Raw genomic sequence first — 23,553 nt, forward strand, 5'->3', positions numbered from 1 at the left:
ATAAAGCGAGTGGCGCTAAACAAGACATTAAACTGGACTTCAGGAGAGAAGTCAGAGGCCAGAAGCCAAGTGAGTCCGGGAGCTGTAGACTTGCGCTTTGTGCTCCGGCCCAACGTTCCAGCCGCGCTTAGTCTCTGTTACGCTCTCATTATGATGCAGGACATGTTCCTCAGTCTTGTATGTGAACCACCATCTTGAGCCCAAGCGGCTCACCAGACTTGGGCCAGTAGCATGGCCAATTGATACTGTGGGAGAACCACGATAACAAGAATGTCGGTCGTATCCACCCAACTATTATCATATGTTCAGAAATACTTGTCCCAAACATGAATGTGCCCAGTTAAGAAAGAAATGAGGCCAAAGGAAAGGAAGCGTAGACAACCTTGTCTGGTGGTTAGGTATGTAAGAAATAAACATGAGTCGGGTAAATTGACGTAACGTGCCTAGAGCCACTCCCGTCTTCCGGGCCGACCGACAGAAGACATCTAGAGGCAAACCGAACTGTTCCATAAACAACGACATTGTATTAGCTAGAGGTAACCCAAAAGACCAAATGTCTGAATAGTCTCAAATCACCGGCGGGCCGGCAGAACGCATGTCTAATCTGTGTGACCCCTGAATAGTAATTCATCCCTCCCCAACAAACAACCCCTTGTTGTACTAGCAACTCGTTGGTCCGGTGGCATCCAGCGACCGGATCAGAGAGAAGGCGGTGAAGTCGGAAAACCCCCCACCGCCAATCTTTCCACTTGTAGATCCCGGGTGACAAGCCGAGTCAACCGACCCAAACAGTGTAAAAGTATGGCAGCGACGGGAATAAAGAATGGTAAAAGGGGAAATCGCAAAGGTGTTAACAGACAATACACGTGCAAAATGTAGAAAACTCCGCAGGAGATTTGCTGGCTCTGACCCCCCCCCCCCCCATGTCAACTCGTTAATGAAGAGTACAGGCCAGGTTTGCTCGGATCTCGGGAGAGAAGGGATAGAAGACAGAGAACACATCTTGTAATTATATGAACATATGAAACAATCACAGTTTTCTTCTTCTTCTTTTTTCTTCTTCTTTTTCTTTCCATTTTAGAGAGAGAGAGAGAGAGTGTGTGTGTGTGTGGAAGACATAGATAGGCCATAACAAGGGTCGGTTCAAAAGATATCGACGAAGCAGCCGGATGGGTGCGTCCGGCTGTACATTACCGACTCGAAAAAGTGACAACATAACCCTCTAGCCGTTTCGATGAGCTGCTGCTCTCCGCATACTACCATCATATGAAGTGCGGGTGTTAAGGGGTCGCGTGCCGTCCTGTTCGGATTGTGCGGTTGTGCAACCACCACGACGATTGGTGTCGGGCGGTACCCATATCGCCCTGTTTATCGGATTGGGTGTGTGGGGCCTTTGCACCTCACTACCCGAGGATGACTTGTCATAATGGCGGTAAAAACCAGAGGGAACGTATGGTGAACGATACTACCTTAGAGGCAAATCGTTATGGGAGTTCGATATCGAGCCGAAGAGTAGGGGATGAAAAGAGAAAGGGGAGGGGTCGCGCTGCAGGAACTGGGCACCCACGCCCTCGCACATATGCTCTGCAGGGCAGTGGAACACCGCTATAGTCCTGCAGCATCGTGCATGAACGTTTGGGTGCAGTACTTGGTGGGGAGAAGAGGTCAGGTGCGATGCAAGTGTGGGTGGTAAGGCGGAAGTTCCCCCGCATCTTGCGTCAAGCAAGGACTGGCCCAAGAAAAAAAACAGAGGAAGAGACAGAGAGGGTGTGATTATGCAACTGACCGGAAAGGATCGTTATCGTATCGTAATGCTAGTTGGCTTTAAAGGAAAGGTGCAGAGCAGACAGCGGTAACCATTATATCGTGATATCTCCCCATAGGTAGTACAGTGTAGCACAACGTATTTTCCATGGAGGCTGAGACTGCTCAACACTGAGCCAGGTGTCGATATCTGAGATGAAATCGGGCATTCACTGCAAGTGCTGAGTAACGGAGTTGGGGGCAAAGATATCCATCGGATGGTCAGTCTAATATTTTACCCTGTGGCACATGCTCGCTGGCTCTAACTTTCCAATATCCTGATCTTTTATTTCACCGTCTTCGGTTGTCCTTCTTGTTCCCGGTTGCATGCTTCACCCGTGGAAACGTTGAAGATCTGGGTCTAAACGAAATCGGTGCACTAGCCCTAAACGACTTAGCGCCGTCTGGCCCTGAGATATCGGAGTTTCCTGCCGTATCTCTCTTGGCTGACTTGGTTGCATTGACGAAACTTTCTGATTCGTGTGTCTGCCTGGCGTCCGCCCTGGCGTTCACCGGGCGTCCACCAGGACTGCTCAATGCTGTATCCCGAGCGAGATATCGGACTGCTGTTTACCTTGTTGCCCTGCAGCCAAATCGCGGCACTAACCTCAAAAACGAAATCGGCGAGCACAGATCATTCTGGTCAAGCGCGCATCACAGGGTGAAAGCCGCTCTGGGAGCATGTATGGACCCGCCAATGCTGCCCGGTCGCAGTCAGCAGCCCCTACATGGATAGCGCCGTGCCCACGACAAAGCGGTTCTGGTTGGCGGCGCCCCTTGCCATCAGGGGCAGCCAGCAAGCCCTTCGCTTGTGTCCGAGGGGGGCGGGCGGTGAGTCTGAATTCAAGACGCCGTTGTGGCCAAGACGTTAAGCAGGAGACGGGCTGTTGAGGAGGCCTGAACGGACACTGCCGGGAATAGCTGCCGACCTACGCGGGATACACTGCGAAGGCCATAAAAAAACTCCGAGGATTGACGTATGATGGCCGGCATCGAAATTGGGCCACGGGTTGGATATAGCCAAATCTCGGACCCGCTCTGTAATCCTTTTCGAATTCGCCAGAGGCCAGCTTCCAGACGCCAATCAGTTCATGTGCATGCGTCCCAAGACGGTGTTTGGAGGAGCGTCAACGAGCCGCGGAAGGGGCTTCGTGGGCGGCACGGTGTTCAGGGTGTGACCCACCCAGCGACCTGCAACTGAGGAATCATGCGTCCTCAGAGTTGCATGACATTGGCCGGCTTGGAAAGACGCCAGGCCTGTGAGGAAGAGGCACCAGTGAGAACAAACTCAGCTTCGCCTTGCTTCTGGATTCTGACCACCTTGACGACCGAAAGTGCAGTCGGAAGACGCCTGGGAGACGCTGAGAGCGGGACAGGGTGGGGTCACAAGCGTTACCTCGTCAACAAGCAAAACCCCAAGAGCTTGCGAAGCAGGTTGACGCCTATCCGAGGTCAGTCTCTGGCTGCCACGTTTGGATTTATATGACCTACAATACAATGTAGTCACATCATTCGCGGTGGCGAGAGACGGAGTCGAAAGACTTGCCAACGACGCATCGCGGGAAAGGGCTACAAACTCGGCCATGAACCCTTAGGGGGGGACTGCGTTTCACTGATGCGCGGCGTCGGGTGGAGCCAAGAGTGTCAGGATGATCTGACGCCAGGGGAGGGATAGTCCAGCGCAGTGCCTTACAGTGGGAGCTTCTCTTGACCGCAGTCGAGGTTAAGATCCATCTTGTGCCTTCAAATCTCGCACACATCGACATCAAGCTCACCGTCCACGCAATCGGAAGAAAACAACGCCATGTCTCTTGGACCTGCAAGCCCCGGGGCTCGTTGCGGCAGCTATCGGGGCCTCGTCCGAACCGAACGTCATGTGGGGAGTCTTTCGCCGGTCCCGGCGAGATGCAAGGCTAGCGGAAAAGTCGAGTGGGAATCGGTGTGGATCCTCAATTGATTACGTCCACATAACATCTGAACCAAATTTTACGGGTGGAGCTGTGGATACTGCGGTAGCGGGTTGGTGAGAGCATCTGCAAAAGGGATACGACCGTATTATGCGCCCTCGTCGTTAAGATTTCTTTCTGCGAGTCCAAATTGCAGGACCGGAGGTTAGGAATCTCTGAGCATTGCGGAACCGGGTAACAGACAAATCCTATTGTGCCGTAGGCTCTACGCTAAAATTGGCAGCGGTAGGCTTTCTGAGCAGCTGTCGACAGCGCACGCAGCGCAGCGGCGTGGTTGACGTGCCGACGGGGGGGTGGCAGCTCAGGTTAGGTGATGGAGAATGCTGTTTGATGAGGGCAACCCCAGACCCCGACCAGGAAGGCTTGATCGACAGGGAGACAGGCAAGGCTTCCTGGCCGAGTGACAGCCGGCCCAAGTCACCCGAAGACAGGCAGGCGTCCCTTGGGAGTGCTCTGGCGACCGCAGAGGGGCGAAACGGAGCAGGAACCGGTGGGCTTGACTGGCGCGGTTGCAGTGGATTGCAGGTGAGCAGCGCGATGCCGGTACTTGTCGCGGAAGTATTTGTGGGCTGACACAACCCCAGAGGCGCACTGACCAGCGAGATGCAGCAGCTGTGGGTCTCTGAGCTGCTGGTGGCTGCAGCAGAAGCGCGTGCGAAGGAGAACTGGAATCCCTGCCCAAAAACGGTTTGAAGCAATCTCGTCTGAAAGATTGGCCATTGACGAAGGGCGATGCGCCTTTGTCTGCTCGAGGTGAGGACCACCGCAGGGCTCTTTGGGCGGCGCTGATTGGGGGCTTCTGTTGACGAGTTGCCGCACAGAGCTTGCTTCCGTTTTGGGGCCTGCGGGTAGACGAGGGAGCGTCGGGCCAGTCAGAGCCCAGGGACCGGCAGCACGCCCAGCCTTCAGGTTGGAAAGCTGCCGAGGGGCGGATTGCACAAGGAGGTTCTGCCGTTTTCTTCACGCGAACTTGACCACCGTGACCTGCCTCGTGCCGAAATAAGTACCCCCGGCGGCCATCACGCGGCAGGCCTCCCTCCCTTCTCCCCTCTTCTCTCTCCTTCCCACTGCACCCTTCAAACACAAATCTCGTCGCCGGGATTTTCTGCCATTTTCCGAGATCCGTGCAGGCCACTCGTGATACTAATACCATCACTCTGGCACCTGTTTTTTCTTGCTCTCTGTCTTCTCTCAAGTGATACCCGGATACCCGTTTTCCTTTTCTCGAGATACCCTGCTGTCCAAGCAAAATAAAAAAAAAGAAAGAAAGAAAAAAAATTTCTCTCAAAATGGCCGACACACAGAAACCCGCTGAGGTCGCTCAGGAGACCCCCGCCACCGAGCCCGTCGTCGAGACGAAGCCTGCCGAGACCGCTGCCGCTGCTGCCACCGAGACTGCTGCTGCCCCGGCTGTCGAGGCTACCCCTGCCGCTGAGGCCGCCGAGACCACCGCTGCCGCCGACACCGCTGCCGGCGCCGCCGCAGAGGCCAAGAAGGAGGAGGAGGTCAAACCCATTGAGGAGGGCAGCCTCGAGCACAAGGGCCAGGGCGCCAACTTCCCCAAGTAAGGCTTACCCAGACGCCGCGGTCGTTGTGTCAGCGGACTAACATGAACCGAGGAACCTGATCTACACGAAGCAGCTCTTCTGGTTTGGCTCTGAGGCCATCGACCTGAAGGCGATCAGCTCGTTCAAGGCCGACAAGGTTGCAGACGTCGCCCACCATGTGACAGCATGGGCCGCCGAGACTGGCAAGGGTCTCCTGTTCTACAGTGAGAAGGGCGACAAGACTACGCCCCACGGCGCTATCCAGCTAGTATGTCAGATAGTGCCCATAACTTTTTGGGCCGCTTCGCTAACTTGTTCACCAGGCTGAGGCTTCGGAGCCCGTCGTCGACGGTGCCAACAAGTTCCATTTCACCTCCAAGGGCCACAAGCATACTTTCAAGGCTTCCAGCACTGCTGAGCGTGACAACTGGGTCTCTCAGCTGAAAGTCAAGATTGAGGAGGCCAAGGAGCTTGCTACCACCATCACCGAGTCTGAGACGTACAAGAAGACTCTTGAGAGCTTGAAGCCAGCTCCCGTCAAGAAAGAGGAGAAGGCTGCTGAGCCGGCTCCTGAGGCTACTGCCGCTGCCGCCGCCACCACCACCGAGGAGGTTGCTGCCACTGAGACGGCCGCTGCCGTCGAGCCTGCTAAGGAGGAGGCCAAGAAGGATGAGGAGAAGGCTGAGGAGAAGAAGGAGGAGCCCAAGCGCCGCTCTGCCAGCCGCAAGCGGACCTCCATCTTCGGCAATCTGCTCGGCAAGAAGGAAGAGAAGAAGGTTGCTGAGGCCGAGGCCAAGGCTGAGGTTGAGCCACCTGCGGAGACTAGCGCTGCCGCTGCCGCTGCCGCTGTTGAGACCCCTGCTGCCGAGGCTACTACCGAAGCTGCCACCGACGCTGCCACCGAGCCCGTTCCTGCCGCCACTGAGGCTGCCTCTGAGGCCAAGTCCGAGGAGAAGGCCGAAGACAAGGAGGAGAAGAAGGAGGAAGAGAAGAAGGAGACCACCGAGGCCGTCAAGCCCACTCACACCAAGCGCACTAGGTAAGGAACATGGCTCGCATTGCTAAAGGCCCTCTGCTAACCGTCTCGAAGCTTCTTCAACATCTCATTCGGTAAGAAGAAGGCTGCTGCACCTGCTGAGGCCTCTCCTGCCGAGGAGACCCCTGCCACCGAGGCGGTCGCCGAGACGGCACCGGTGATCCCCGCTGTCGAGACGACTGAGCCCCTGTCGACCGAGGTCACGTCCCCTGCCACTGCTCCCACTGAGACGGTCGAAACCACTCCGGCCGTTAACGGTGAGACCAAGAAGGAAGTCAAGTCTGAGAAGCGCAAGAGCTCTCTGCCTTTCGCCTTCGGCAAGAAGAAAGAGGGTACCACTTCCGACGAGGAGGCCGATAAGCCCAAATCGCCATTCTCCAAGCTCCGTGCTACGATCAAGGTCCGTGTTGAGAGTGGAATATGTCTGGTTATAATAGTAGCTAACAATCATCTGCAGGGCAAGGGAAAGGCCGAGAAGACCGAGAAGGCTGAGGAGAAGGTCGAGGAGACGCCCGCCGTCCCTGCTGTCCCCGCCACCGAGGCTGCTAGCGAGCCCGCTGCCGAGGCCGCCAAGCCCGCCGAAGCCGAGACCGCTGCTGCCGCCCCGGCTACCGAGGAGGAGACCCCCAAGCCCGTGGAGTCTACCCCGGCTGTGACTGCCGCCGCTTAGAGGACGGCGCCATCCGCCGCCTGAGATCCGGGCTTGTCTTGATACATGAACGTCCGTCGGGGACAAGAGACAAGATGCACACGGAAGCCAAAAAAAAAGATGAAAAATTAGAGCGAATTCGCGGATGACAACCGCCATCATTCAATGCACGCCACCTTGAGAGGAACACGCCCTCTTCCCTTTCACCGCTGGGGTTTGGCCGGAATCGGATCTGCATTTCAAGATACCCAGTCAAGATTGATTCTCTGATACCCATCAGCTTTAGCGCGCGACGAACGATAATAGGCGTGGCTCCTGCACGTCTCTTGGGCGCCCGCCGTTTGAAGCAAAACCCTCAACTTCTCTTTTGCACAAAACAAACCGATTTCCTTTTTGGGACATCGTCGCGTTGCCGCTACTGCTACTGCTTTGCTGTTTTTGTTTCTGCTCTTGCGCCGCTTGAGGTCTTTCCTGGTACATGATGTCTTGTTTTTGCCATGTTCTCTCCTTTTGATACCCAAAGTATACCCCCTCCCCTTGGCAAAGAGAAGGCACAGTCATTTGGCTTTGGGTCTCTGTCTGATGAGAAGGACGATCAACGGATGGGTTGATGAAGAGGAGGTTGGAAGAAAACGACGAGAAAAAAAGAAAAAAAAAAAAAGGACGAAAATGGGGGCCGTTTGATGTCGAGGATGATGAAGTGGATGATGAGAAGGGTGTCGACTAGGGTGAATCATCGGACGGGTCATGGTCCTTTTCCTGTGCTCCTCACCACGTAGGGTGAGGATGGGGGAGGCCAGCCCAAGCACAACTCTCTAATAGCTAATAATATACCTCTCTGCGTGTTGAGTTCGCTTATATTTGGTTTTTATATTATCTTCTACGACTTTTAAGTTTTGGTTCCTCGTGAACGTGTGTGAGAGAGAGAAACTCCTAAGCAATTTCCCATCCCAGGAGAGTTTGTATGGGAAAACGTAATGTACAAGGTTCCCTTAGTCCGCTAGAGTAGCGCCTAGTTTGAAGACCTGGGTGAGTCAGCAAAATCTTTCATCACAACTGCAAAACAACCTCGTCTCAGTACAAGAAAACATGTAATTTAGCACCATGCTTGATATCCCTTAGATATTTTCCTGCGTTAAAGTATCCGTTTCGGCTATTGAGCTCTGATTTTACAGATTTTGAACCGGGACCTTGAGCAAACAAGGGTTAACTTGTATCATAAGGTGTAGTGCCAAGATAACCCTAAATCTCGTGGTGGTCAGTCGTAACACGGCGCACCTCGTGCAAAGGTTGCTCCTCCGGGGGACGGTTTAGGGTAGCAACAGTTCCATGTCGTTGTCAAAACGGGGTCGGTCGGACTTGGTTAAGCGTTGCAAACTGAAAGCGCCACTACCTCCTTGCAACGTGACCTGTCGGGCAGAGCACCGCCGGTTCCTAGATAACGTAGTAACTGAAACAGTGGCAGGTCTGATACGGCTCTCTCTTTGTCAACCATTATTCCTCACCTTCACTTGACATCGTGGCGGTAGTTTCAAATAGGGAGAAAAAAGAAACGAAACAAAGGGAGGGATGGAAAAGCAGACGAAGTTGTGGATGCTGCGAGATGACGAATTGTCGGGATGCCTGGCAGGCCCGAACTAGAATCAGCACTGCGAATTGTTTCTCGGACAGGTCTCAAGGTGGCTTTGACGAGGGATGTGAGGATAGCTTCAGTCATAGAGATTCATGCAAAGTGAAACGGGAGATGGGGGAAACTGAGATCAGGTAGCCAAACGTACCACCCCGCTCGACCGGCAGTAGACATTAAAGAGCTCTATCACTTTACCTAACCAACCAACTAGATCTTCTCTCGACCATTTGGTCCCAACTCCAGCTCCATATGATAAGTTCGTTGGCTGGTAAGGCGTATGTCCTCCGTCCCACCACTCGGGTTCTGTCCCCTTCTCACCCCTTCCAGAGAGGTCTAGATGCGTCGTCCCTGGCTCGTGAATACAAGAACGTAAATCATAGAAATGTTAACCAAATGTCGCATACCGACGCGTGTCCTCCACTGTACTCCCTCGACCCTTCGTTATCCACCCACCAATAGCGATATCTTAGTTTGGCCGAAATCAACAAATTAGCGTACTTTCGTCCGTCCATCCAACCCTAGTAAACGCTTCGTAAAGGAATCCCGAACTCCGTCGCCTGTCCACACAGCCTCCATCTAAGAACGGCGCCGATAACCAACCAGGACGCCGATTTTCCATGTTCCATATTGGACAACTTGGGGGAAAAAAAATCATTTCATTTCTGTGTCGTGTGGTTTGCCATGTGGTAGACCCTCTCGTTCTGCGCCGTTCAGGTTAAAAAGCCGGTGAAAATTAGACCCGCTTGCTTGGTTGTTTGTTTGTTCGTTCGATTGCTTGCTTGACCCTTGTACCCGGTGAGTACATCAAGGCCACGACGGTATGGTGTATTTCTCGACAAGCTCTTCGATCTTGGGTATCAACTCAGGGATGCGGAAGGGTTTGGAGATCACGTCATCCTATACACGATTAGCAATCAAGATCTCACCATCACCAATGTTTGATTGGCAGAAAAGGGAACTTACAACACCAGCGGCCTTCGCGCTCTCCACCTGCTCCGGCCGTGCATAGGCAGTGACGGCGATGATGGGTATATGGCGCGTGATGAGGCCCTCTTGTTCGAGGCGCCTAATCTCGCGGGTGCAGCTCATGCCGTCCATGACGGGCATCTCCAGGTCCATCAGGATGACCGAGATGTTTGGAATGTCCTCTCCATCCCCGCAGCCACCTGGCTCTGTGTCCATGGACGAGAGCCAGAACGGTCTGTTCTGTACGGCAGCGCTTTCGTTCCAGAAGCGAGAGCGCCGTATTGCCGCCAGGGCTTCGCCGCCGTGGTTCGCAACATAGGTATTGTTCCCGAAAATCTGCAGCTGCCGCTGCAGGACCTTTTGGTTCACCAGGTTGTCTTCGACGATCAGAACGTCGAGGCGCTTGACGTTACAGCCCCTCGTAGGAGAGGAGAGCACTGGTTGCTTGTGAATAGGTTCCGTTGCCGACGTGGCGGGGCTGGCAATGATGGACTGACTCTGCATGGGCGGCACAATGCGTAGAGGGGAAGGCGGAACGTTGTTGGGCGTGGACGTGCCGGCCGGCGAGACGGTCAAGGGGGGATGTGACTTCCGGCTCTTGATGTAGAAGAAAAAGGTGCTGCCCAGACCCTTCTGCGAATGCACCCCGATTTGACCACCCTGCAGCTCCGTCAGTATCCTGCAGATGAAGAGGCCCAGGCCCGAGCCGCCGTATTGAACATGGGTCCTCGGGCTGGTTTGCGAAAACCGCTGGAACAGCGTCTTCTTCTCGTTCTCGTCCAGCCCGGGCCCGGTGTCAGAAACAGCCAGGTGGAGGTTAGTTTTCTCGCCATCGGCCCAATCCGCGTCATCGGTGATGTCCCCCTGGTTTGGGTGGCGAGGAGGGATATACGACTGGCCATCGACGGCCACGTCCTTGGACGCACCGAGACTGACCACGATGGAGCGCGTTGGTCGGCCCTGGGTGAATTTGATGGCATTGGTCATCAGGTTGATAAGGACCTGGCGGAGCCGTGAAGGATCCAGCTTCACCCAGTCTATGGCCAGGTCCCTGTATGACTGCTCGACGCAGAACTGGCCTTCAATCCCATTGGAGATAAGTTCAGCCTCGAATATCTTGAGCACCTCCTGCACCACCTTGACGGGCTGCACATCGACCGGCGTCACGAGCAGCAAATTCGAGTCGAGCTTCGACAGGGTCAAAATATCGTCGACAATTCGTTTCTGGTGGTTAGCGCAGAGCGAGATGGTCCCGGCGGCCTCGATGCAGCTGTCAACCAAGAGGGACAGGGCTGCGGGTGCCTGCGCCTGTGCCAAGGCACTCCCTTGCTTGTACCGGGCCAAACTGGAAGATATCTCATCGGCACACTGCAGGATAGCGCTCAGCGGGTTCCGCATCTCGTGACTTGTTATGTCAATGAAATTTTCCTGCTGGCGCTTCATCTCGACGGCTTCCTCTCGTCTTTGCTTCTGGAAAGCCTCGGCCCACTTCTGTTGCGAGATGTCTGTGATGCAGCCGAAAATGCTCTTTAGCTCCCCAGCCTCGTCCTTTTCGGGGTACGCACTAAGCAACGCCCAGATATCGACCGAGTGGCCGTCGATGAGTTCCCTGGAACCCTTGAACCGGAACTCGTGCGTCACAGCTCTTTTTTCTTCCACCAGACGGCGCCAGGCACTCTCGGCACCAAGCCGATCTTCATCGCGGATGCTATGCATCCACGCATCCAACGTGGTTGTAGTCCTGTCTAGGCCAGAGATCTTGTACCACATCTCGTTGCAGTAGTTGATGTGACCGTTACTGTCGGCGATGAACAAGCCCACAGGGCCGAACTCGGCCATCCTTGCGAATCGGTACTCGCTCTCGACGGCCTCTTGGGTCCGAAGATGGAGCTGCAGCGAGAGCTCCTGCCGATCCAGCGCTGCCAGCCGCGCAGCCCTCTGACCGCGTTTGATCTCCTCCTCAAACAAGACGACGGACGCTAGCGACGTGGCGAGCTGGCGGGAGAGAAGACTGATAAACAGTTGGTAGTCTCCATCGTAGTGCCGTCGAGGGTTCACGCCCAAGACAATGAACCCGACTACCATGTCCCCGGCAGTCGTGGGATGAACGGGAAACACGACAACGGTACGGCAGGAGTCGCCAAACCCTCTCCATGAGAGCCCTTGGAGCAGTCCGGCCGGCAACGTACCGTCCTCCTCGCTGAGGATTACGGGGCTGGCCGATTGTGCCATCGACTCCCTCATGTACGGCGCGAATCCCTCCTCGCTCCTGCGCAGGTCTATCGACATGATGGCGCAGGGGTGGCCCTGGGGAACACCGACGGAGCCTTCTAGCACAATTTGTGGCGGATTTGAGAGGCTACCCGAATTCATAGACGACACTTCGCTCTCGACGTCCTCGCCGACCGAATATATGAGGGCAAAGGGAACATCGAACTCATTGTACTCTAGGCCTTTCTGGAGCTGTTCCCAGAAACTCTTGACGTCACGGGCCTGCGATGTCGTGATGCCGATCTCGCGGAGCGTCAACATCCTCCGCTCATTGATCCTCCGCAGCGTGTTATCGAAAGCCGGGTTGTAGAGCGCTACCACCGTGCCGTCGCCTCCGACCAACGGGATGATTGCCCAGTTGAAGAACGTTTCCTCCAAGAAGCCATGACGTGTGATGAAGAGGCAGTCGTCGTACTTCATCGTCGCTCTCCCTTCGTTCCAAGCGCTTTCGAACACTGGCTCAATCTCGTCCCATATCTCGGGCCAGATGTCACGGTACCGCGATCCCATCAATTGCGGATGTTTTTGGCCGGCGAGCGAGATGTAGGCCTCGTTGTAGATAGCAACGTAATCTTTGCCCCAGTAAAGCGCCGCCGGATGTGGGCTTCCCATGATCATGTTCGTCATGATGCGAAGCTCCGGGGGCCACGACTCGACGGGGCCCAGAGGGGTAGACCCCCAGTCGATCGACCGTGCAAACTGATGGTGGGCGGAGAGACTGGGCTCATCGGCGGGGATCCGGGTCCAGTCGAAGGTCGTCTGGAGTTGCGGTAAGAGAGGAGTCGCGAGAGCCAGATCGTCAAACGGTCGGACAACAGCATCGGGGATGGGTTCGGGCCTGCGTCGGGGTTCAGAATGAGCGCGTACGTGCCCATCTATGGGCTGTCCAAAGTAATCGTTGCGCTCCCTTGGTCCATCAACCGGCCAGGCTCCATTCATTTTCTGGTCCGCCGCCGGAGACCGCTGCGGCGCCGGGCTGGGCGATGTCGGGGTCGCTGAGGCTGTGAAACCGCTTCCACGTATGATTCGGAAGCGCCTCCGGAGCGTTGAAGATGTCCACAGGAGCCCTGCATAAGTCACGGTCGGAGCGGCCACGTACTGCCCTTCTTTCTCCCGCACCAGGCTCACTGCCCACGCTCTGAAGCCGGGAAACTCGGGGTTATGCCCGGACGCCGCCGTGTCTTGTTGTAGCAGCCCCAAGACGCCGGGCGCTGTCCTCAGCGCCGCATTGGCAAACATCATGTGCAGGGGGCCCGATCTAAAGTTAGCCGGGTCGTTGAGATCAATGACGAAGGTTGGCCTGTCGTCCTGCTCCAACAGCTCGACGACGCCGATGCCCTGGAGCAGCTGGATGGTGGATGGGGGCGGCCAGCCGTCCGGGCTGCGCGACAGACTAGAAAGTTCGGTTGGCGACCAGCTTCCTGGGCTGCCCGAGGATCTTGGGGGGCTAGCCGCGCTCACCTGAGCCTTGGGCAGGCGGAGCGTCGTGACACGGCTGGCATTCTCCTGGCCGCCCATCATGGAACGAGCCGCATCCACGGAGGGGAAGCTCGACAGGCGGTTCATTGGCGGTTTAGGCGATTTCGAGAAGAAGAGCGGCGACATGACAGGATTGGGGCTCGAGTCTCGCTGGTCCCAGATCTCAGGGAAAGGCGGGAGTGAGAGATTACCGGGGGCCACGAGCCGTGGCTTCTTTGTCGGCGAGCCGAGGGGTTGCGTCGCGCACTTGTCGGCCGCAGAGGGCCTCTTGCCCGAAGAGGCTGCCGGCGGCCCTATCGCGGTGTCGGGGGACGGCGCCTTCGGGATGGGCCAAGCTGGGGTCCCCGTCGGTTGCGGGCTGGCCCCTTGGATATCGCGTGCTAAGTCGGGAGCAGCCAGACCATGCCGGCTAATGTCTGGATCCTGAACACACTCGCCTGCACGATTTTCGGTCGTCGGCCGGGCGGGAGTGCCTTCTGCCAGGCGACTGCTGCTGCTGCGGGGGGTAGAGCAAGCGAGAGGATCCGCAGAGCTGCCGGGTACTGGCGAGGACAAAATAGGACGGAGTTGATGTGGGGAGGCGGGCGCCGAGGGGACCTGCGAACCGAGAGCAGCGGCGTGGAGAGAGGGAGAAATACAAGGCTCGAGTACGTCCTCGAGCGTCATGCCCAACCGAATGAATGACACAAAAACTCGTCTCGACGCCGTCCCAACAAGCAGCTTTGATGGTTGCCGAGACACTCGCTCCTTGTTCAGTAACGTTATAAGAGAGAGCACAGGTGACGGTTGCTGTGGATGCAACTGCCCGCCACTGACAACAAAACCGCGATGACTATTGACGACGACAGCAGCAAACCGCCGAGTTTATCGGCCAACTAACCAGCCCAGGATCGTGCCGTGCCCATTGGCCAACCACAGGGGAACAAGAGCGAGATGCCTCGGGGCGAAGGAGGGGGGCGAGAAACAGAGAATCGCGGGGCCGGGATGATGGGAACGCTTGTTGTTCTATCTCCTTCTGTTGCATGCGGCATTCCGCAGTATAATACAGACCAGAACAACATGGGTTTTTTTTTTTTTTTTTTTTTTGTTTTATTATTTATTTTTCCCCCCCTCTATTTCTTTTTTGGACGGGCACGCAAAATTAGACGACTGACTAAGAAGGGAAATTCACCTGTCGCGGGGGAAGTCGCCCGGTGAAAGAACGCTGCAATGTCCTGCAGACGGTGACTACCTACCTACCTGCCTTGCCTTGTGCAGTATGTGCAATGGCTCAGGGCAGGGGCGAGTGCTGCCGTCGCCAATCCGCTGTCTTTCCCGTCCTTACAACCCCCCGGGCCAGAAACCTCCACGCTCAGACGCAGGGAAGCGGTGCTTTGTGTCTGCTCACACAGCCGTCAGAGAGGACGGATCGGTACTGCGTCGTAAAACGGTGCATCAAAAGTGGACTGAGGAAGTCTCAACAGTTCGCCCAGAAGAGCAGGCGGCGGAGCATTGTGACAGGGGGTCGGGGGTCCATGGGAGTCTGGAGCTCCGGGTTTTCTCGTGCGATTTGGCCCTGGGTGGGACGCCAGAACGGCCCCCTTGCAATTACCACTCCGCAGCGACCGTCTTCAGGTCACGGTCCCCACCACTGCCGGCTGGTCAGCCTCCATCCATGTAATAATAATAACACGGTTACGATACAAATGCAAAATCGCTTGCGCCCGCCATCGAGCCCGTTCTAGCACCATCGACGACACGCTGCCTTCCTTCTCATGTGCTGCCAGCCGAAAAAGCCGCGTGCGCTGGCCGTCTTGACCCGGACTCTTTTCTCCGTCGTCGACACGAGACGTGTAGCTCCTTTCCAAACAGGGACAAGGCGCCTGGAGAAGGATTCTGCCCGGCTCGTCCAAACTCTGCGAGGTTCAGAACCGATCCGCCGTTCTCAGCTTCTGATGTCTTCCCTCTGTCTGGCGGTGGGACGAAGTAACGTGCTTTATAAAAGTACGTGTGCTCTGCCCGGCATCACAGATAACGGAACGGTGCCGGGTTTCTTTTTCGGGGGAACGTCATTGAGCACGCGATTTTGTATGCGGCGCCCATCTTGCGGTTCTGGAACGGCCGATTTCTGCCCTCGGGCTTGGCGACGCGAGCAGCGATACAGGAACGCAGAAAACCAATCAGCGACGGGTGGGGCTCCCCCAGCTCGAACGTCGAAGTGGTCTGATGATTCCCGCGGACGGGGAATTCCCATTCGCTGATGTGCGGCATTCCTCAATTCCCATGGGGACACAACTGGTCGAGATCACCGCCGAACTTGACGTTCTGGCTGCCGTTTTCTGTCATGCGGTCGACGCGAGAGCTGCAACACGCGCGTCGTCTCGAAACGGGACGGACAGCCTTCAGTCGGTGAATCACGAAACCAGCTGGAACAAAGGCGTCGTCTAGGGCCTGGGGAGAACTTGGCAATCTGAGATCTCATGACCCACTGATCGCCCAAGTTCGGTCTCCTCCACACTCCGGGGCGAATCTCGCCCGGATTAAGCAAAGCACACAAATTGCCCATGCCGTGTACTCCGTACAGGATGCTTGAACAAGCTTCGGCGCCGTATTTCTCGTCTCTGGGCATTGTTGGGTAACTTACCACCTGTACAGGTTGTGTAACAACATCGAGGCGCTGCCAGCAGGCGCCGTTGCCGGCCAATTCAGCTTGACAAATCTCCTGATCCAAATCGCCCCCGCAAAACGCCTGCGGTCGGTGGCTGCGACAATGCAGCCCGAGCCCGACCGACGCACGGCGTGATCCGGACGCCTCACTCGCGAGGTGATCGGTTGCTTCCGCAATATGGCCTCCGGATAGGCGCTGGGCAATGCGATCGGGGGGAATTGGGGGGATCTGTCGGGATTCGGGAGATGCCATGGCTAAAATAAGTCCACGGAGTTATGCCGATTATGGCGTGAAGACACCTACCACACACAGCACGGCAGCTCGGCAGGCGGCATCGCAAGACCAAGTGCCAGAGAAGCGCTGAATGGCGGCGTGGTGCAGCATCGGCGGGTAGCACGGGTGGTAGCTGCCAGGTGTCTGTACGGGCTATCAAGGGCTTGCCGGTCCGCCGCAGCTGTGCGCACCCCTTCCTGGCCCCCGCATCGCATGCTGGGATTGGACGAGCGGGCGCTTACACGGCGCCGCAACCAGACTTGCACGGGCCCTTCATTGGATGTGAGCTGTGATTGACCTGTCACCCACATCTCAGGCTGCTCGGATTGGGGGGGTTGAGGGGTGCATCATAAACTCGGGCGGCAGGACGGGTGGCCTGTGAGCGACAATTGCGTGCCGCGCTTTAAATCGTCGCCGCCGTCCCCTTCCCTCTCAGCTCCGCTTCGCGACCTGAGTTAGCTCGGTGAGATTGATCATCGCCAAAATCTGCAATCGTCCCGATGACGAACGGTTGAAAGGGGGGGAGCGACTGCCCACCAAGCAATTGCAGCGACAGACGTCCATGCGAGCCCGTTCTACGAATCGTCTCCGGAACGCAGAAACGAAACCCGTCAGCCAAGAGCGGCACACCCGGCAAAGCCGGGCAAAGAGAGAGACGACTTGAGCAACAATGGCGTGGACATACAGAATTTTCCATCGGCCGTGGAGGGCGAAGAAGCCTCTATACTGGGGAATGGTCCCCGAACTGGCCGGCATAATTCCGCTCCTCGTGCTCTTCGCCCTTCAGCAACCCGACGCCTACCGCACCCTTTTCTGGACGATCGGTCACGACCTCAAGCTTAACTCGAGCCCGACCATGATCCTCCTCGCCTATGCCAATCACCGAGAACTTCCCCCGATCCCTTTTGTCTGGTCGCAGACGTGAGTGCGGCCCGACAGTGAGATTAGACGGTCCGGTCGACTAACCCGTCCAACAGGTTAACCGACTTCAATGTCGCTATCTCCATCGTATCCCTCTTCGTCCTTCTGGCCAAGATGATCGCGACCATCATGCAGGTCTTTTACCCCATTTTGGGCACCATCACCGGTGTCATCATGACGGCCTTGTATGCCGTGAGTGTCTACGGCCAGGCTGGGCCCGATTATGCCGATGCGCGATACCCCAGCCCATCGGCCTGGTACATCCGACTGAGCTGCGACGTTGCCAGACCGTATGGCGCAGTCAAGGGCTGCCAGATGGTCAAGGGCGCGTTTGCCGCCACCGTCTTCCTCTTGTAAGCAGCCCCTGCATCCCTGAGACGGGAATGCCTCGTCAAGCTAACAGAACTTTTAGATCCGTCTACGTCTTCCAACTGGGCTTCGCCATCTGGGCCATGATCCCAAACAAAGAGCTCGACATGATGGAGGACTCGGATGATGAGGACGACTACGGCTACGGCAGAAGCAGGGACAAGGGGGTCGAGATGCAACCCCCGACCCCGGCCCAGCAAGTGCCCTTTACTCCGCGGACGCAGGCCTTCCACGCACTCGAAAGGAAATTACCCCTCCGGACTACTTACGCGTAGCGGCAAATACGGCCTCTTTGATTGGGGTTGAGTACCATTTTACCCCTGGCGGGCAAAAGGAGTGTGAAGCCTGGGATGATCCAGGATGCCGTAAGGCTTGTATATCTTATTTTTCAATCATTTACCGGAAGAAAAGGGAACAGAGGGAAGAGGGGGCGATTTCATTGGGCGCTCTTATACCAGTTGGTTCTGTCAGATATCCACCGGAGAGTCGAGAAATTCCCTAGTCGATAAGGGTCACGGAGTCAGGGTTCAGGTCATGAAAGAATAGCCTGGGTTGTCCCGTCCTACATAGTGTAGTCGATATAACTCACTACGCCTCATCCACGTTTGGCCTTGTTTTACCCCTCGTCACTCGATCAGAACCATATACCACCGCAGTCGTCCATGACCCATGTTCAGCCCTCGTAGCTCTGTCAGCATGTTCATTTTCCATCCACTCTGTCGTACAGGACCTGTTCACCACCCACCCAGCTCATCCCCTTCCACAATTCCACTCACCTCACATCCTCTTTATCAATCATCATCACCACCGCCACTACCACAACCACTAGCAGTAATTAACCCCCAACCTGTCAAAAGAACTCCAACAAGGCCGCGCTCGAACCCCGGCACCTTCACTCTGACCTCCCCATCCTCCCCAGCAACAAGCGTCTCCCCCGTCGTCACGTCCCCTCAACCTCACCGGCCTCCCGCCACCCAGCTCATAGTCGCAACTCCACCCCGTCCAACGCCATGCCCGTGATGGCGTCGCTCCCGCTGGCCATCAGTCTTTTGACGCTCACCCCCCCGTGAGCCATTGCCGCCGCCACTGCTGCTGCTGCTGTTCAGCGGGGAATCTGGAAAAGTATATTCCCTCTCTGGCGGGGGGATTGTGGCTTGGGACGGGCCGAGCGGGACAAGCCCGGCGCAGTTCAACGGTGGTGTTGTACGCTTGGAGGGTTGAGGATGACGAGTTTTGACGAGGGCGGTGCTGTTGCGCGTGTAGATTGCGTAGGCTTGTTGGAGGTGATGGTCGTTGTCGTCGTCGTCGTTGTTGTTTCTGGATGGGAGAGGGAGGGAGACAAGGGTGGCCGGGTAGTGGGCGAGGACGGGCGCGACGAGGATGTTACCGTAGTAGGGCGTCTTGGTGCCCATGGGGCTAGCTTCTATGGGGATGTGTTGCCAGGAGGCGTACTGCTAGTTGTTTTAGTCATGATTCGGCACGGGCTGGCGATGGGGGATTGAGAGTGGCTTTTTCAAGGGAACGGGAAGAGAGCGGAAGAGAAACGAAGGGAAGGAGGGAGCTCACCCGGTAGTTCGTCCCCATGTGCATGTGCATAAGCTTGATGCCGGTGCCGGCGGCGTAGAGGTTGAAATCGACCGCCCAGGGGGCGGGCACCAAAGGTGTGGGAGAGGCCCGGCCGGCCTTGGCTGTAGAGGGAGTTGGCCTCGCCGAAGATCAGTAGAGGGACAGACTCAGAGCTGTGAGCGGATGGTGTTGTACTGCGCGATGTTGGCGTTGACGGGGTGCTTGGTCACGGTGTGGTTGAGGAGAGTCCTTGGGACGGTCACGCCTGGGAAGTTGGCGCCGCTGATGTAGCTGGAGGCTAACTAACAATACGAGAGAGGGGGGGGGGGGGGGGGGTGCAACTTGTGCGCGGAGAACGGTTTGATGTTCTTGTCTTAATTCGGACCGGCTCCACGCTGCAGGTGATTCCAGGCCGTTGCCAACTCCGCCAAACGAAGGGTCAAGATAGCCGTAGGCGGCGTCGGTTGTCAGCTCCGGGCAGTGCCCCTCGAACAGCATCTGGATGGTGCGAGTTCCATTGAGCCATGGCTCGACGTAAGTCGTCTCGTCCCAGTTCGAACGGCCTCACAGGACCCTGTGCCAATGTCGAATACAGGTCGGGCTCATTTCCGTATTCCCAGAGACACAGCTTCCCCCTGGGAGTCTTGCAGGCCAATGGGACTGAACCCAGCAGAGTCTGCCATTCCCCCGAACTGTTCGCGCCGAGGGCAAGGTTGAAGTCGTGCGAGAACTTTACGCCTGGCCAGGTGTTGTAGGATTCAAAGTAAGAGGGCCCAATGGCTATTGTTATTAGAAGATCGGGCAACCGAGCAGGGTTAACGATACTATGGAAGGCGTATATGGAGCGAAGCGTCTTGGAGAGCATAGTTCTGGGTATTGCCGCCCACACGGATGCACGGTCTGGTACCAGTAATGTTCTCGATACGTTCCAGGAGCGTATTCAAGTGCGCGTCTGGATGCGAGTTATTGCCTGGCTGCTCAGACAAACCTAATCATCTCAGACCAGGTGGAATACCAGCGAAATCATGGAAACTTGAGCACTCGGTGCTGTAACTCACGAAGCCATCAAATACTTCACTGTTAGCCACCGAACTCTCGACGGTATACCGGGCGGTGGCTAGAGGTTTGGAGAAGACTGAGAGGACAACGATTTACTTCATTCTGGCCAGCAAACCAGTGGGAGCGAGAGTTTGCCAGGGGTACCAAAACCGCGATATATCGGAATGGCAAAGAGGTCATATATTCCACCCTGCTCGTCTATTTTCTCATGAACCCTCCAGTGTGCAGCGAGGAGCGCGAACACGTCTCTGTCACGGTATCAGATGCCGCAGCGGATGGCAAGTAACCGGCCATCTTCTCGGCGGTATGACACTCGAGGACAAACTGGTAGCTTGGCCAATCCGAACCCGACAGAGCTCTTTGAGAGATGCTACTCGATAGTGACCCCAGCAGATGTGGGATAGAATACAGTACACAACATCTGGATCAATGGCAGTCGGTGAAATACAGAAGGCAGGTTCAGGGAAGTGCGGGGCGGCAGTCGAGGCAGCGATCGAGGACCCTGAGGGCTACGGGGAAAGGCAATTGCTACCTATGACCCCAAAATCATCCATTCCATTAGACTACTCAGATTAATGCAGAGTCCAAAGCAAGTGTTCAATTTTCGACTCTCCAGAAACCTGCGCTCCCGAATCAACTGATCATCGTCCGGGCTAGGCACTTCGGTTTCTCCACGCGTCTGGGCCGGGCCGTGCGGACGGACAGTGGGCCTCGTCTGAATGTCACGCAACCGAACCGCGTTCAATGGCAGCCAAAAAGCACGACGTCATCGGAAATATCGACAGCACCCGACTCAGCTGGTGACCGTACTGAGCTCTGCTGCTCTAGGAGAAGAACCCTAATTCTGTGTCCATCCCATCCGATACATCCAGACCCTAGCGGCTACCCTAATGTGAACAACAGTCCGAAGAGAGCCCGACAACCTAGGCACACTCGGCATTTACAGTACAAGAGAGCCGACTGTATCCAGTCCGTCTTGGCAGACCGTCCCTCCGCACCTCGGTGCCTCTGTTCTCGCTGTACATCCACCCGGTGCATCCCGTGCCCGACGCAACGTCTCGCGGGATGGCCTTCATACAAAAGACGCTCTTCTCCGCCTCGCGTGTTGCAGTGAGGTCTCAGTTCCGGAGATCAGCGTTGCCAGTTGTAGTCCACACATTCTCCCGCCTGCAGTCGAACATGGCCCCGAAGGTGGGTTATTGGGCCTTCCACAGCAGCCAATGCCGACAACCATGGCTGACCATTCAAATCGCAGCTCAAAGATCCGTCCCTCTTCAAGCAGGATGTGTGCTACGTCAATGGCGAGTGGGTGAAGGCCAGGTCCGGCAAGACTTTTGAAGTCCATGGTATCACCCCCGGCGCACTCACCGGTCTGTATCCTCTTGCTCATTTCCCTCTGTAGACCCAGCGACGGGCAATCTTATCGGTACCTGCCCCGAATTCGACGCCAGGGACACTGAGAATGCCATTGAAGCGGCCCAAGCGGCCTTTGAGACGTTCCGGAAAACCACCGGCCGCGAGCGCTCCAAGCTCTTGAGGAAATGGTACGACCTCGTTATGGAGAATGCCGACGACCTGGCGACTCTCATCACCTGGGAAAATGGCAAGCCGACGGCCGACGCAAAAGGCGAAGTGACGTACGCCGCCAACTTCTTTGAGTGGTTTAGCGAGGAGGCCCCGCGCATATACGGCGACACCATCCCGTCGTCCATCCCAGGCAACCGGGTTTGGACCATCAAGGAGCCCGTCGGCGTCTGCGGACTCATCACCCCGTGGAACTTCCCCGCCGCCATGATCACGCGCAAGATCGGCCCAGCCATGGCCGTCGGCTGCACCGTAGTCTGCAAAGCTCCCGGCGAGACGCCCTTCACCCCGCTTGCTCTTGCCGAGCTTGCCCACCGCGCCGGCATCCCCAAGGGAGTCGTCAACGTCATCACAGCCTTCGGCAACACGCCCGAGGTCGGCCAGGTCCTCACAACCAACCCGACGGTCCGCAAGATCTCTTTCACCGGCTCAACCAACGTTGGTAAGCTCCTCATGAAGCAATGCTCAGGCACCCTCAAAAAGCTCTCGCTCGAGCTGGGTGGCAACGCGCCCTTCATCGTCTTCGACGACGCCGACATCGACCTCGCCGTGGCGGGCGCCATTGCCTCCAAGTTCCGCTCGTCGGGCCAGACGTGCGTCTGCGCGAATCGCATCTTTGTCCAACGCGGCGTCTACGACGAGTTTGCCGAGAAGTTCGCCGCCAAGGTGCGTGAGTTTACCGTCGGCAACGGCTTCGACGCCGGCGTCACCCACGGCCCGCTCATCCACGACCGCGCCGTGGATAAGGTCGAGCAGCACGTCCGGGACGCCGAGCAAAAGGGCGCCAAGGTCGTGCTGGGGGGCCACAAGCTGCCAGACCTAGGACCCAACTTTTTCCAGCCGACTGTATTGACGGGCATGACGACGGATATGACCATGGCAGCCGAGGAGACGTTTGGGCCCGTGGCGGGCCTGTTTCCGTTTGAGACCGAGGAGGAGGTGGTCAGGATTGCGAATGAAACACCTGTCGGGCTGGCCGGGTATTTCTTCTCGAGGGACTTGCACCGCGTGCATCGCGTAGCAGAACACCTCGAAGTGGGCATGGTGGGCGTCAATACGGGTCTCATCTCAGACCCGGCGGCACCTTTTGGCGGCGTGAAAGAGAGCGGCTTCGGGCGCGAGGGATCACTGTATGGGATCGGGGAGTATCAAGTTACCAAGATGGTTACGTATGGCGGGATGGGGAAGCCATTGCAGAATTGAGTTGAAGAATACGAGGTTTGTCTAAACGGATAGTGGGATCTGAAAAAGACGATGTCAATGACGAGATGAACTGTGTCTATCAAGTCATTTGCTTGGCGTGGTCGGAAGTATTACTCTCGGCTACTGTAGCCATCAACGACACTCGAATTGGGTTGCACGAAGCCACAAACTATCTTAGAGCTAATGAGACTTGGGTTCCTTTTTCCAAAGCATAGACCCAAGAGTCACCTGGGCGGCAAAAATATGATGGGTGAAGCAAGTTGACAAACCGGTGGCTCTCGACTGCATCTGCTGGCTGGAAAACGCCATCTATCCTAGGATTGGTGAGCTTATCGCTTGCATCAGGGCGTACAGCATGGCTGTGCTGCACATGTTTTATGCGCATCGCCCCGGGCGCTTAGGAGAGGTGCAGAACGCAACCCAATAAGCAGACCGACAACACTTAATTCCTTACCACAGTAAACCGCCAGGAAGGTCAATGCGTCGACGAAATAGGAATCAAGTATCGCGATGGACCAAAAAGATTCATTTGTCATATCCGGAGGGGCTTAGGGCAACCATCCGCTGCCCGGGGCTTGTAAGC

General features: G+C 56.4%; 5 protein-coding genes across 5 annotated transcripts; 3 read left to right on the forward strand and 2 right to left on the reverse strand.

The window, feature by feature from the left end:
* Positions 1-5,059: 5,059 nt before the first annotated feature.
* Positions 5,060-7,023, forward strand: MFIFM68171_00241 (PH domain-containing protein; the record flags this gene model as incomplete). Its single annotated transcript, XM_071055663.1, has 5 exons — positions 5,060-5,334; positions 5,390-5,585; positions 5,641-6,356; positions 6,408-6,753; positions 6,811-7,023. The coding sequence occupies 5 exons, from the start codon at positions 5,060-5,062 to the stop codon at positions 7,021-7,023; spliced, it is 1,746 nt and encodes a 581-aa protein (XP_070911764.1).
* Positions 7,024-9,436: 2,413 nt separating this feature from the next.
* Positions 9,437-14,014, reverse strand: MFIFM68171_00242 (Histidine protein kinase NIK1; the record flags this gene model as incomplete). Its single annotated transcript, XM_071055664.1, has 2 exons — positions 9,437-9,529; positions 9,596-14,014. 2 exons carry the CDS (start codon positions 14,012-14,014, stop codon positions 9,437-9,439), a joined length of 4,512 nt encoding a protein of 1,503 aa, XP_070911765.1.
* A 2,924-nt stretch (positions 14,015-16,938) lies between these two features.
* On the forward strand, positions 16,939-17,833 carry MFIFM68171_00243 (MARVEL domain-containing protein; the record flags this gene model as incomplete). Its single annotated transcript, XM_071055665.1, has 3 exons — positions 16,939-17,189; positions 17,246-17,542; positions 17,602-17,833. 3 exons carry the CDS (start codon positions 16,939-16,941, stop codon positions 17,831-17,833), a joined length of 780 nt encoding a protein of 259 aa, XP_070911766.1.
* A 681-nt stretch (positions 17,834-18,514) lies between these two features.
* On the reverse strand, positions 18,515-19,989 carry MFIFM68171_00244 (uncharacterized protein; the record flags this gene model as incomplete). Its single annotated transcript, XM_071055666.1, has 4 exons — positions 18,515-19,009; positions 19,125-19,263; positions 19,510-19,622; positions 19,693-19,989. 4 exons carry the CDS (start codon positions 19,987-19,989, stop codon positions 18,515-18,517), a joined length of 1,044 nt encoding a protein of 347 aa, XP_070911767.1.
* A 1,259-nt stretch (positions 19,990-21,248) lies between these two features.
* Positions 21,249-22,970, forward strand: UGA2 (succinate semialdehyde dehydrogenase NADP+ linked; the record flags this gene model as incomplete). The annotated part of the gene is made up of 3 exons (XM_071055667.1): positions 21,249-21,374; positions 21,439-21,529; positions 21,586-22,970. The coding sequence occupies 3 exons, from the start codon at positions 21,249-21,251 to the stop codon at positions 22,968-22,970; spliced, it is 1,602 nt and encodes a 533-aa protein (XP_070911768.1).
* Positions 22,971-23,553: the final 583 nt, after the last annotated feature.

The sequence above is a fragment of the Madurella fahalii genome (assembly GCF_045866475.1).
Source record: "Madurella fahalii IFM 68171 DNA, scaffold_1, whole genome shotgun sequence".
Taxonomy (NCBI): Eukaryota; Fungi; Ascomycota; class Sordariomycetes; order Sordariales; genus Madurella; species Madurella fahalii.